The 14,504-nt window shown below is 39.6% G+C and overlaps 1 protein-coding gene across 1 annotated transcript; it reads right to left on the reverse strand.

Moving 5' to 3' along the window:
* Nucleotides 1-9,552: 9,552 nt before the first annotated feature.
* rtn2b (reticulon 2b) lies at nt 9,553-13,099 on the reverse strand. The gene is made up of 7 exons (XM_040151079.1): nt 13,087-13,099; nt 11,235-11,442; nt 10,876-11,014; nt 10,495-10,564; nt 10,110-10,156; nt 9,784-9,842; nt 9,553-9,649 (listed from the first exon to the last, which is right to left on the reverse strand). The coding sequence occupies exons 1-7, from the start codon at nt 13,097-13,099 to the stop codon at nt 9,553-9,555; spliced, it is 633 nt and encodes a 210-aa protein (XP_040007013.1).
* Between the last annotated feature and the right edge of the window lie 1,405 nt (nt 13,100-14,504).

Genomic DNA, 14,504 nt, shown 5'->3' on the forward strand with positions numbered 1-14,504 from the left:
ATTTATATATAATACACTTTTTAATAATTTATACGAATATTACATCTTGCCTTCCTTGCATAAAAAACAACATAATATTTTCCAGGCACTTGCTAATCATACATGTTTGCTTATTTTATCAGTTGTCTTGAGAAACAGTTTTATTTCTGTTGCAATTCTAGAAATAACAGCAGATATGTGAATGAATTTAATAAAACCCAAATCCATTGGCCAAATATTCAGAGGCTTTTATGATCCATTTTTAGAGAATTTTTGTAGCCCCCCAATTTTACTTAGGGTTGTTCCAAACCTTCACAAAACTCTTACATATTGTAAAAGTAAAATGTAAAAAATCAAACTTTACAAATTCACACACTCTCCCATACACAGATGGAAAAAAAAACTTAAGGTGTAACAGTCATTGCCTGCTGATAATGCAAATGTCAAAACTGCAGATGCTTGTACTTCTTTGCCAGTAGATGGTGACTTCTGCAGGTGTAAAGTGCTGTTACTCCCTTTGCCTCTAGGTGGCACATGTTGAATTGGCACTCTGGGTCTGAAACTGGTTGTACACAGATGACACTGTGTGTCCTTGCTAAGCGAATATCCCGTGTTTTAATGCAACTGAATTACGACCTACGACTATGTTGACACGAAACCTCAACATTATGAGCTTCATCTCCTTTAAAGCAGGCCTTTGGGTTTGTTGAGTCTGTCCCTTGTTCTCATATGTTGATGTTATTGTGTCTCTGTTCTGTCTCAGACCAGTCTCAAGCCGCAAGGTCAAACTCCATCGCTGTGGCCGGAGCTGTGATGGGTGCAGTCCTCGCTCTTTTCCTCATCGCCGTCTTCGTCATTGTGATCCTCACTGCTCGCAAGGCCCCGCCACCAGCCTTCACTGACAAAGTGTAAGTGTGACAAATAATTCATGCTGCAGAACATGCTCGGCTGGTTAATTAATGACAGGATACCTTGCAAGGTTGACTGAAGCCCATCGGTGGGATCAGGGAGTTGCTCCTGTGGAGAGAGCTGCAGCAGTGCGCGCCCTGGAGCAGGGATGCTGCGGGACCAGGTTGAGGGGTGGCACATAATTGCTGTCCTGGCAGCAAGCCCTTGTCCTATTTTGTCGTGTCTGTTTCTATAGTGCTCCAGCACTCATGTTAATGTTAGATCAAAGAAGAACTTTGAGGTTAAATTATTTACAGAAGAGGCTGTGTCCCACTCTGCCAGAGTCCTGTGACTGACATTAAATGTCATGTTTATATGTGTGTGTGTGTGAACTCTGCTCTTTGTTTTGTCTATCTCTGTTGTGTCTGCTCTAAATAACTGTGACAGATGGTAAATTACAGGACTGAAACGGATCTTTTTTGTGTTCTCGTGCACAAATATGAAACCTAGAGGGTTTATTTTGGTTAAATCTGCTTCTATTTAACATTTAAGTCCACACAGCAACAAAAACTTGTACTTTATGTGTCCCATACTATGCATGCTTACTGTAGTATTTTTACTCAGGGTGCAAAAATCCTCCCAAAATTCAAATTTCATGCCAACTGCAAATAAGTCAGTGATGTATTAAAAAAGGATTGAAACTGTTTGGATATACAAGACATACAAGCTTAAAATTGGGAAAGACAAAGCAAAGAATTGATAATCAGAGAGTGTTCATACATGGATTAATATTGTTCCGTATAAAGGGTTTGAGGTTAATGTACTTTTTGTTAGCTATGGTTTTCTCTTTATAATATCTCGAATGCTTTTCTCATTGTCCTAAATAAAAAGCAGTCACTCAACTTGTGAACAATGACATTTGTTTCTTTACTCAAAACATGTACACCTTTTTTAAATGTTGCATCCTAATTTCAGCGACAATTCCCTCTTCAGGGAAATTTTATAGACATTTGCTATGCATGCCTTAGACTGAGTTTCAAACTGACTGATTATGCAACAGCGCCGGGTTAAAATAGCCACACCGACTGTCTGAACACAGGCAGAAAACAGCATGAATTGAGGGGAAAATGCTCAACATTTGTACATGCGTGTTTGCCCTGCATGACAAACTTAGCATCTAAAGTGTGACCCTGGGTGGAAGTCCCAGCGGGATGATGGGGAGGGGGCGGGCGGGTGGACGCAGGCCTCGTCCCTCTCCTTCATCACACTCAAACAGGAGTGTAGGACAGCAGGTCAGTGAGAGCACTAACTGTAATCTCTTACCACTTCTCATCTGAAGTATGAAAGAGAAGCACAGCATCAAGTGATATACAGTATTAGAAAATCAATGCCTGTCATGACATCGTTTTATGAATTGCCAAGGTCAGTTTCTAGGTTTCAGTTTAGTAGTGGATGGGGATTTCAACAAATGAGATAATGACTATGACTTAAGGGTTTTACAGGGTTTTAGAGGAACAGCTGTCAAAAATCTTCAGATTTACCATTATGTATGAAAGTCCATCACCCTTAGACCCATTTTGTCAAATATCCTAAACCCTGTTTATTTAGGCATGATGCCATTAGTATCACTGGATACCACTGATGAAAGGATACTCAACTGATTTAGTATTGTAATGCTAGAGACAGATTGAAAAAATAATGGTCAAAATAAATGCAGCAGAGGCTGAAATATACTGATTTTTATGCTGTAATTTGTAATCTCCAAACCCAACTCTAGATAACCCAGATGACATCCCTATGATATCATCAGGGTTATTTTTTCTCAGACTTTAGAAAGCAGCAGTTCACAAAAGGTGTTCCTAAATTTAAATTGATCATTCTATTCTACCTCTTTTTAATTAAAATAAAATAAAACATTTTTAAAAAGTTCTTGCAGGTGTCTGTGACAGCTAAAATCTCTGGTCACTGCCATTTCTTTTTTCCTCTCTCTTTCTCCGAAGGATTGACCTTCCTCCAACACACAAGCCGCCTCCTCCCTACTCTGAGAGAGCACCAGCCGTTCCTCTGGGTGTCCACGCATCACAAGTGGCCTGGCTCTGTCAGGTAAACCCCCATCCCCCCTCGTGTCAGTACATTTAGGTGTATCTGAATCATCACATACTTGTCTTTACAACGCAAACCTTAACACCGGGTAAGCTAACGATGAGCACTGAGTCACAAAAGGAAGGAGCAACTTACTGACGACGTCATCTGTTTTCATTAAGTAGGGGACCTGATGGCTGTACTCATTTAATATGTAAGATAGCTTAAATTTTAATTTGTGGTGTCAGCTGAACCCAAACTTTCATAAGCCTGTACTTTTTTTTAGTCTCACCTTGAAAGAAGCCTAAAGGAAAAACTATTCCCTTTTCTTCTCACACTTAACATGACTTTCTGAGACATAAGAAAGCAAATGAGAAGATGTAAGTATTTTCTGTTCTGTGACATTAACAGCAGCATCGGGATGTGAATGCTGTGACTGTAGCTTTGATTATTTTCTTTTTAACCTGCAGACTCACAGAGCAGAGCGCAGGTACGAGCTGACTGACAGGCAGCACCTACCCAAAACAAGGCCGGGACCGCCGGGAGCACAAAGCCCCAGCCAGCAGCCTCCCCGTCTGGAGTGGGCGTGTCATCAGAGTGGGACAGACCGTGTGTACATCAACCACCGTGAACACTATGTGTGACAGACGTCCTGAACACAGTCCACCACGCAGCTGGCAGTCATTCACTCTCTCTGAGCAACAGTCGAGGGTACCGGCTTCACCTGAGTCCCCAAGACCTCAAGGGGCGACATCTCTCTTTGCTGGCAGTTTTTACACATTTTTATTACCTTTTACTCCATATTGTAAAAAGGTTATGGCTTAGAGGAATAGTTAAACATTTTTGCGAAATACATTTATTTGCTTCCTTTCTGAGAGTTAGATGAGAAGATTCATCTGATGACCGTCTATGACATATGAAGACACAGCCAGAAGCTGGTTAGCTTAGCTCAGCACAAAGACCGGAAACAGGGGGAAAGAGCTAGCCCCGCTCTGTCCGGCAGTAAAAAAAAAGTTTGCCTACCAGCACTTCTAAAGTCTCTGCTGGTTACCTGGCAACCTCACAGCGATGACAAGAAGCCCAGCTAAAAAAATAGTCCACGAACCACAAATGGTTGTTTTTACACTGCTGTTCAGATTAAACAAATGAACTGAAACATGAAACATGTTAATTAGTGAGCTTTAACTGCCGGCAGAGCCTGGGTATCTGTTTCCCCTCTGTATGCTAAGCTAAGATAACTAGCGGCTAGCTGCAGCTTGATATTTAGTGCACAAACATGGTAGTGGTATCAATCTTCTCATCTGACTCTCCGCAATGAAGCCAATAAGTGCGATATTCCTTTCATTCTTTTTTCCTTTCTTATTTTTGCTTTGCAAATATTCTGTATTTATCATTTTTTGATGTTTGATGCAACTTAGGATACAAAGATGAGGTTTTAGACATCACATGACCCAGAGAGCAAAACTCCCATTATCTGCCCCCTAATCTGTTTGTGCAGTGTACTCGATTTTAGATGTAGATAGAAAACAGCTGAGGCTCGTGCTTATCCCACAAAATCCAACCACTATTTTCTTTTTTTCCCCTGTCGAACAGGGTACCACGAAGCATAAATCTGAGACTCTGTATTCTCAGGCATATCACTAGACCAAACCACACCAGATCCGAAATGCTGAGGTCCACTGAGACCAAATGTACTAACTGCAACACAGACCATGAGGGGATTAATTAAGGTATTTCTGTCACAGGTCTGTGATTTGCTGTTGTAATGTTATGACACTAGGCATTTTGGCAGCAGAAGCTGTAGATTTGTAAATGTGTAAATGTAGCCTTTGTGTCAGTATAATTATGCAGAGACATAATCTACTAATCAGGGAAACAATAAGTCAGACGTTACTGATGTCAGTGTTTTTATAGAGTAAATACTGTAGAAAAATGGACTTGTTATGTTTAAACTGAGGAAAATGTGGCTCCTGTAAAATATACTGTCTTTTAAATTGAAGATCCGGAGAACTAACTGTTTTAAGTGCCATATTTACATTTTGAGTGTATTCCTTCTAAATATATAGTATGCTGTAGTGCTCACATTTCTCCAATGTGATTAGATAGTCATGAGTTGTTGTCTTGTTTGATTTATGTATTAAATTGTGTATGAGTGTTTAAAAGTGTATGGCCTTACAATGAAAAGCCATCATCTGTCGTCACTCTAAAACATCTAAAACAAAATCACATGCAAAGAATAACAAGAGACTAAAAGAAAGTAAAACAGAGTAACCAATCTCCTAAACTGCTGTCTTAAATCAGATGACTCTAAACGAGGGGGTTCAACAACTTTCTAAAAGTAAACAGTCTGAGAGATGGAAGCTCTGAGTCACCACATGCGGAAACAAGAGAAGAAGCCCTCAAAGATCTGAGAGAGAATTTGAATTGACGTGTGGAGGGTTTCGGAGAAAAATTAATCTCAAGGTCACAGCCACACTGCATCCACTGTGACTCTCACAACAGGGAGAAAAAGCTGTTTTAATTACCAGGAACATTCTGTGTAGGGGAAGCAGTGCTTGTGTTGGAGGAGCAGAGGCTCACGTTGTATTGACGCCACACTGACGGTGATCATGTTTGCCAGGATTCATTTATTTCTTTAGATCAGTCAGTGGTCGGGTTTCTCCGCTGACTTGAGAAGGGGTGTAACTGGCACTGTACTAGAGCGCCACCTGGTGCTCAAATTTGTCAATGCAGCTCCGGCTGGCATAGAGTAGTATCACCATCACTGAATGCACAGCACATCTGTGTCGATGGGGAAGCTGTATAATTATGTCATTATGTTAGAATTAAGCCATAGTTGTATTAGCTGATATGAAAAGTTAATATGGATAGCTGTTTGGAAATGAAAAAATCATACATTATGTCAAGTAGTTGATGTCCGCCACACCGGACTGCAGGGATTATGGGAAGCATTAGTGTCAGATGACATTTAAGAAATCACCCCGACAGAAATCTGACTCGGAAATGTTGTTTTGTAGTTCTAATTGATCCGAAACTGTATATCATGATTAAAAAAATACATAATGTAATTGAAAAGACAATAAGTACAGATGTATTTTCCAGCAGTGTAGTATAAGCATAAACATACTGACTGTGTCCTGTGTGACAGCTCACTAATATTTTCCCTTGTTATCATATTTGTCTCTTTAAATTACCTTCTGCTGTTTTGCCAAATGTGAGCATTTCAGCCCTTGGCTTTATTTAGCTTTATGAACCTGAATGGTTAGCTTGCCTATACTGATATACACAATTTAAGAGTAATTGACCTTTTTCACAGAGGACATTTCAACATGTCACGGTAGAAAACCCTAATGCTGTAAATCATAAAAATGAATGATGTCTGAATTCCACTCAGCTACTTCAGTTTCAGGGTCCGGGTAATGTGCATGTTGGCTCATCACCAGGATGTGACGTGACTAGCTATCACATCACTGCTAATAAAGTTAACACAGGTTGCAGATATCAGAGTGATTAAGATTAAGATGATTGAGACTTTGGGGCTAAGTGCTAAGTAAACTCACCTTCATGTTTATAAATAACTTTTTTTTATTAGGGAGCAACATAAGAATAGGAAAAAACAATTAAAAAAAAATAACAAATACCTATAGAGATACGTAAACCTAAAACAAAAGATAACAGTGACAACCTTAGCAGATCGTTCCTAGCTTCAGGTATTCGGCTTTTTTTTTTTTTTTTTTTTGAAGACTACAAGTACACTTTTATTTTGTTGTACATTTGACAGTTGTATTAAATGACATACTTCTAGATAACAAGGTCACAAAGATGCCACTTTAAAAGGTGAGCTGGTACTACAGTAAGCTCTTGCTCTTGGTGCACTGTTAAAGGGTCGGCTCAGCCAAATTGCGCATCAACATTTTTTGACTTTTAATTCTGGTAGTAGCCATGCAGAAAGTTTAGGTTTTATGCTCCTGATTTTGCGACATTCCATCTGCCGTCACCCCTATACAATGGAGGTGAATGGGATTTTGTTTGTGGTGCTCACATCACCACAAACAACATTTACATTTTAACAATGCAGCAGCAATGTCTTCTATCAGGAACTGTTACTCTGGATAGGCTATGGACCTTGCAGTTTTCAAAGGGACTACTTTTCTACCTAAACATAGTCCTTGTGAAAAATTGTTAAAGTGTTTTCTGGGCAAATTAAACCAAAACTGTCTTCAGATCTAGATACCACTTGAATAGGAAAATTCATTTTTTTCATAATTTGGGTGTACTGACCCTTTTATTTTTTCATAACATATTGAAAGTACTAGCCCTCTTTGCCCACCAAAGAGGTGGGCAAAGCAGGGGTCAACCTGGTATCATAATGTGAATTACAGTAAATAAGCTCATTAAGACATGTTAGTCTGAGTGGAGCTTCATTTTAAGTTCTGAAACACCGACCACTGGAGAGCACCAACATTAATCTGACACACTAACAGTAGCTCGCTGGCTCAAGAGCTGCACTGAAATAACTGCTTACAGGTTACTGGCTCAGGTTCTGCAGCAGAAACCATACAGTTGTCAGAATAGCTTAGAAAGGAAAAGTTCACCCAAAATGGAAACTTTTTATCATTATCCATTCTCCCTCGTGTCAGTTAAAGCACTGGCAAATTTTAAGCAATTTTTTTAATCTGCGCCCACGCTGGTACCCACACGACCCCCCTCTATCCTTAACTATTTGTTGGTCTTTCAGCTGATGTCGCAGTTTGCAGGGGTGATAATTTGTCAACTTGAGGGTGGAGAGAAATCAGGTGACATTTAAATGTCCATATAGCCAACTGCGACTTACAGAAACGAGTGCAACGCTCCATGTTAGGTCACAACTGAAGTATCCTGAGTTACAGTAAACTTAGTTCAATTAACTAATGAACACATTCTCAAATTGGTTGTTTTGTAAAATGCTGGCGTGGAGTTGTGCAAGCAACCAGATGTATTGGAAGTATTGAATCGTTATATTGTGGATTGACAAAAATATCAATAAAATTTCTAGAGTCAAATGTAATTTTCTTGATAATTTTCTTGTAATTGTAAAAACTGTAAAGAAAAAATTTTCTTTTGTACTTCCCAGTGACCTTCATCCCCCGGTTAAACTGTCCCTCAAGCACTTTTCTCTTCTCAAGCTGTCAGCAGCATGTTGTGGTGTTGCTTAATTTGTTAGGTTTTTTTTGGAAGTGAGACATGGCCTTGAAAGATGAGTCTATTAACCCATTTTTGTGTCTCAATCCTTCATTTAAGTAACTGGCTTTTTGTCTAATGTCTGATGATGACAGTAAATATTTTACAAATGGTATAAAATCTGTAGGTTGTAGTTTTATCTATTGAAATGTCCTCTGATGGCAGTCTATGGTGCAATTTGTTCACACAATTATGGAACTGATTATTATCAGTTATTATTATAACTGAATTATGTAGGTGAGCATAACAATAAACTAGTAGCATTGCGTGTCCCATTGCTCCAAGAGTGTTTGAGAGAGCAACTTGAGAAATGAGAGAGAAATACACTCTGGCTTAAAGCACTTAATGTATAATCAAGGTTTTTATATTAACGATGTATTCCCTGAGTACTTGTATGTCAAAGGGGTCCTTCATATTGACAAACCCACAGAGAGTTATCACCCGGCTCTGCAGTTTCCCTCAGCTCTACGGAGCATTTTGGTATCTTTAAGCTCATTGTTTTGGTTTTCTTGCACAAGACTCGACTTTTTTGGTTCACTCTCACTGCTCTCAAAGCTTTGTTTTTGGCCACAGCAGGCAGCTGTTTTCAATCAGAGTGCTTTAAAAACCCACTGTTACATGCACAGTACACAGTTCCTGCTGTTTTGTGCTGAAGGCAACGTGTTTTTGACCCATTAATGAATTCAAATTTGGTTGGAGTTACTGCAGGACAGTTGAGGTTCCTCTCACTGGTTAAGAGTTGTTTTGTTGTTACACTTTGTATCTTTAACTACTAAACTGCCCCAAGAGCAGCAGGAAGTCACTATTTGTACCCGATAAAATCCAATTTGCACGATGACGAGATGAGTAGGTCTCATAAAAGTTGCAAGCAGTTCCTGCTTAGAAAGCTTTTGCTAATACTTCAACATAGCAAGCACAAAACTGTTAATGTTAATTGACGGCAGGTGATGATCATGTCAGTTTTATTCTATTCAACTAAAAAAAAAGAATGTTTCATCGCGTCGTTATGAATAATTCTGGAGCTCAACAGGAACACCGTGCTCACTAGTTATGTAAAAATAGACATTTTAAGGGGGAAAAAATGATATTCTGTGCTGTCCTTGCTTGGAGTAGATCATTGTGTAAACTGGTTATACTAAACACTGCCAACAAAGTATCTGTGTAAATACAATTCTTCCCCTCATACACTTCCCTTCCCTGTCCTTGAGTGAATGGCAGCTTTGTTTCAGCTGTCAGGATCGATTAAATCTTGCTCCCGTAAACAAAAATCGTGGTGCAGAAATGGAAATGGGCTGCCCCTCCAGGGGCCCCGCAGAGGATGTACCATTCCAACATTTTCCAAATCCCAAATCCTGGGTGCTTTCAAACGTGTGACAAAACAAGTTACTTTGACTTGGCTTTCTGTTTGGGGACAGGTCCAGTTGCAGTTGCTGCTTTCGGGACAGGAGAGGGTCTCGTTAAATTAGACAGACTAAGGCACCTGCAGCAAAACAGGGACATCACATTACACAACACAATGTAAAAAGACAAAAAAGAACAAGAATATGTTTATATTTTGTCAGCATGATATTAAGAGCACATAAAAGACCATCATATAAAGAGCAGGTTACTTACAGGTTTTTGATTCTCTTTACAGAAGCTTTGACTGTTCTAACAATCCTCCTTATCCGCATCTGTCACCAAAATGACAGATGAGTCAGTGAATTCACAGCATCTCTGGTAGATGGCTTTACTAAAAGACATTTTTGTTATTCTGTCCAGCAAAATCAATTTTGTGTCTCATGAGCTGCTATATGCTATCACCTTGAGAGGTTTTTTTTAAAAATCCTCCGACTCTATGTCTATACATACTGCTCTCTTCTGCTTGAGAAAAAAAGTATTCAGTTTTGTGATGTTATCAAAAAGTGTTTTGGAATTTGGCCTAATATACACGGTCTCACCTGCTGCTTTTTGTACAACAGTGGAAGGGAGAAAACAGCAATCACAGCTGTAAAACAAGGACAAAGGAGAAAAGACCAGTTTACTTGGCCAACCTAAAGTTTAAAAATATTATTTAAATGACAAGTAGAAAACTTAACTGAAATCAATTAGGTAACAGGGTAAGATATACTTTAATGCTCAGGACACTATTACAGCACTAGAAGGCTTTGGATGTAGGATGTTGCTCCACATTCACACACTGTGTCTGTGCGAAAAGGCTCTTCAGCATGAGGTAGGAGAGGATGCACGGGAGCACAAAACGATTGACTTCGGCCACAAAAGGAGGGTGATCTATTAGGAACCTGAGTAAATGTGAGAAGTAAGGATGGAATCATTTCAACTCACCAGTTATGACCAGAGTCAGTCCGTTGGCTAGGACACCGACGTAGGTCAACAGGTACAGCAGAACAACAAACTGAGAGAGACCAGAGAAAGAATGTGATTTGATGATATTCGGCTGTTATTCCCTATAGTGTGAAAGGTTTGGTAATACTAGGACTGCCACAGTGTCTCTTCTGAAACTAACAGAAAAGTCAAAGATTTTCAAATCCTCCACAAAGGGCTTTTACAATGAAACCATCACCACTGTTTAGGTTTTCTCCCATACAGGTCATATATAGACTCAGCTTTCAGGTTTCAGCTTTGAGGTTTTATGAATCAGTTGCTGTTCATACATTGACTTGGCTCACATGGCAATTTCAATCATTATTATCATCACACTCAGACCTTAATAGAGTCAATCAAGCTGTGGATGAAAAGGAGGCGTTTGATCTCTGTAACGGCAAATGCAATCAGCAGCACCAGCTCCTCTACCAGCATCACCGTGTCCTTATCTGTCAGAGAGCTGTCGTAATCCAGAAACGACCTGGGGACAGACACAATTAAGAAAACAACAAGCTATATACATTTACCACAGTGAAATGCCTTAGGGAAATGAGTCAACTGAGGCTCTACATTTGGCCAAAAGTGCAACATAATTGGAACTTTTAACCCATAGAGAGCAGTGCAGCAGCATTTTTCTGCCATAGAGGATCCAGTGTGGGCCTGGAAAAACAAATGATTGATGCCTGAATCAATGGACTCACTGGAAAGGGTGTAACCCGGGGTTCCAGCGCAGAAGCTCCAGCAGCTTATAGTAGAGGCGAAGAGGGAAGGTGAAGCACATGACACCCAGACAGATGTGGGAGAGCACTGTGATGGCACTGAGCTGGAACAGGCTGGCCAGACCGATCACCAGCCCCGTGAACAGCACACCAGTCTTCCTCATGTTCCGCCAATACACCAGATCCACAACTGCAAAACAAGGTGGACCCGTGTTGGAAACAAGAAATTAAGGTTCTTTAAGAATAAGGTTCTTTATTTTCCATAGATATGTTAATCCAACAGACGCTTCTGTTTTTGATTTGGGTGACAACTTGATTTGGGTGACAAGCAATCATTTCAAGGTTTTAGAGTAGATCCCCTGCCTCTGAGGCCGCTCTTTTACACTGTAAGCGCTTGATAACACCTTGTGGTAGCACTTACACAGATGACAGAAGGGTGTAGAGAATTTAACTAAATTGCAGTGGCGATGAAAAAGGGACAGTAAAGATGCCTCAAAGTGAGGAAAGACCAGTCAGGCACCGTCAGTAAAAAAAAAAATCGGTGCCCATTTTGGATTAAACAAAACGCCGAGGACAAACAAAACAGTCAGACTTTGTTTCACACGATTTCATATCAGTTTTCTAAAATTCTATGAAAAGAGCTTTCACTTCAAAATGCAGTGAATGGATGTGGTATGCAACATTCACTCTTCAATCTAACAACCCAGTTCATCTTCTTGTTATTACAAACAAACCTGCTGCTGTTGACAGAAATGTGACACACAACCCCCACCCCCCACCCCCCACCCCACCCTCTGTGCCAAAGAAGTTTTAGTTATATGAGAGGCAAAATGGGAAGTTAGTTATTTAAAAACAGAAAGTAAGTAAGAGGCTGAAGAAAGGATGACTAAGAAAAAAAACAGGAATAAAGCTCAGTACATTATGGAGAGAAAAAATCAAAACAATTAACAACAATTATTAATTTTTACAGAAGTTTCTTCTTGCCCAAAAAAGAAGATATTTTAGGGGAAAATATGTCTCAAATGAAAGCATTGCTTTTAATAATGCACTTTGCAAATTTATGTATAAATAATAAATAAATGAATAATTATACTATGAGTCATAGTCACAGATATTAGATCTTCAAACACCAAAACATTAGATGAGCCTCCTAACTCCAGTGTTAATTGCAAGATAATTATCTGATTAAAACAAATCCTTGACTCGTGTATTTACACACACACACACACACACACACACACACACACACACACACACACACACACACACACACACACACACACACACACACACACACACACACACACACACACAATTAAACCAGCAGTATAAACAATATATACATAAACACTTCTCATGTTTTTCTTATTTAATGGCAGATTTGGACAGGAAACTGCTGAGTCAGAAACAGAGACACTTATACTTCTGCTGTTACACCTATGAAGTCATTTTCCAAGCTTGGCATAACCATAACCTGACTCTAATTGTGACTTTAATAACAAAAGTAAAATAAAGCCTGAAAAATAGCCCTGACAAGAAAACAGTTATCTGTCTTCTTTTCTTATGGGATAATATGGACGTTCAGGGTTGAAACAAACAACATTCAGTCAGCAGTAGGCTGTCATTTAGTTGAGTCCCATTCTGCCCATCTGTCCACCAAAAGAAAGACATGCTGGACTCAGTATTTGACTTGCCATCCTGTCTGTAATTGCACCTGCCCAGCCGAGGGGAAAAAAAATAAATTCCCTCTTTCTCTTCCATCTGACCAACTCCGACCAGTTCCCTCTCTGCTCTGATTCGCTTTACTTGAAGCTGTCACCATTTATTTCCTTACGTTTGGTGGCCATTTCAGCGGCGATCCTGCTTGCTCTCCCCTCTTCCTTGCGCTTCCTATGTTGGCTTGCACTCTGGGCTTTTTTTGGCCACCCGAGCTCTGTCAGCAATATAAGGCCTGGCTGGCCTAATTTTATCCCGTACTGGATACCCCCTGTTTGGATTCACAGACACACACACACACATACACACATACTCAAATTGGGAACCTGAGACATCAGCATGTACATGTCCCTCAGCTTTCAGAGACTCTCGTGGTTTGTCAGCTAGTTGGTGGCCAACCTGCACCCAGAGGCCTTCACATGCAGCCACATTAATGAGGAACAGCTTTTAATGTAAAACTCATCAACAAGCAGGATTAATAAGAACACAATCAGTGTTAGTAGACCACTATCTCCACCTGCTGTATACTGCAGAATTCATCAACAACTAATGAATTTATTATCTAGCTTGAATCATAACTGGAAACACAGCATACTTTAATAGAGAAATGATTGAGGTGCTTCACTTATCACATTTCAATTGCATGCAAGACAGATAGGCAGTCATTTCTCTATGCAGGATTTATTGTCTGAGAATTACGTAGCTTTTCATTTCAGCTCCTTGCAAGTATGTCTCTGCTTACACCTTAGAGTCAGTCAGACCAAAATAAGAGGTAAAGGTAGGATAAGATGAGATGAAATAATAATAAGATCAGATAATGTAACATAAAATTTTACTGACCTCCGAGACGGAAGAAAACACATAAATAAGTCATTGAGTGAAATAAATTAAAACTAAAAGAAAAGATTAAAGAAAGAGCAGTGACCTATATAGAATACATGTATTACAATAACTTGTGTGAACTGTGCAAATTTTTGTGCAAAATAAGTCCAGTAGTGCGACTCCAGCAACTTTTCGCATGCACAATGATGTATCATGCGCAAGTCCCTACTGTGTATCTGGAGCAAACACAGACTCAGAGGTTTGGTTCTATTGTGTGTATCTATGAAAAGCTGTAAAACCATCAAGACATGTGTGTTTGATTGACTGAACAGTAAAAACAAATACAAATAGTTGATCCATCCATTTCTGCCTGGTCACAGTAGCATGACTGGCAGTGTCCACCCCAAAATCAAAGTATGCAGAATGTATGTTGTGACCCTGGCCGACTCCACAGTTGTTCAGGGAATGGTGCCAAACAAAACCGGTGTAAGTCATGTCGTGGTGACATGCACAAAAATCGTGTTTCAGCTTGTTCAAAATAAAGCTTTGCCCCTGTGTCTCTGCTGAATTAGTAACAACTTTCCAAATTTCTTGTCTCTATTAAGATAGAAAACATACAATTTTGTGACTAACAGTATTGTTTTCTTTGCCATTTTATTTTAGACTGCATTTAAGCAGAAGACTGACAATTTTACACACACGATTAATAACCAC

This window comes from Xiphias gladius, chromosome 17 (genome assembly GCF_016859285.1).
Source record: "Xiphias gladius isolate SHS-SW01 ecotype Sanya breed wild chromosome 17, ASM1685928v1, whole genome shotgun sequence".
Lineage (NCBI taxonomy): Eukaryota > Metazoa > Chordata > Actinopteri > Istiophoriformes > Xiphiidae > Xiphias > Xiphias gladius.

Excerpts from the sequence above, each read along its gene's own strand:
- rtn2b (XM_040151079.1), bottom strand. Across the intron at positions 10,157-10,494 it reads ACTGACTCTGGTCATAACTG|CTGTGATTGCTGTTTTCTCC; the intron begins GTGAGTTGAAAT and ends CTTGTTTTACAG. Across the intron at positions 9,843-10,109 it reads TGTTGTACAAAAAGCAGCAG|ATGCGGATAAGGAGGATTGT; the intron begins GTGAGACCGTGT and ends TTTTGGTGACAG.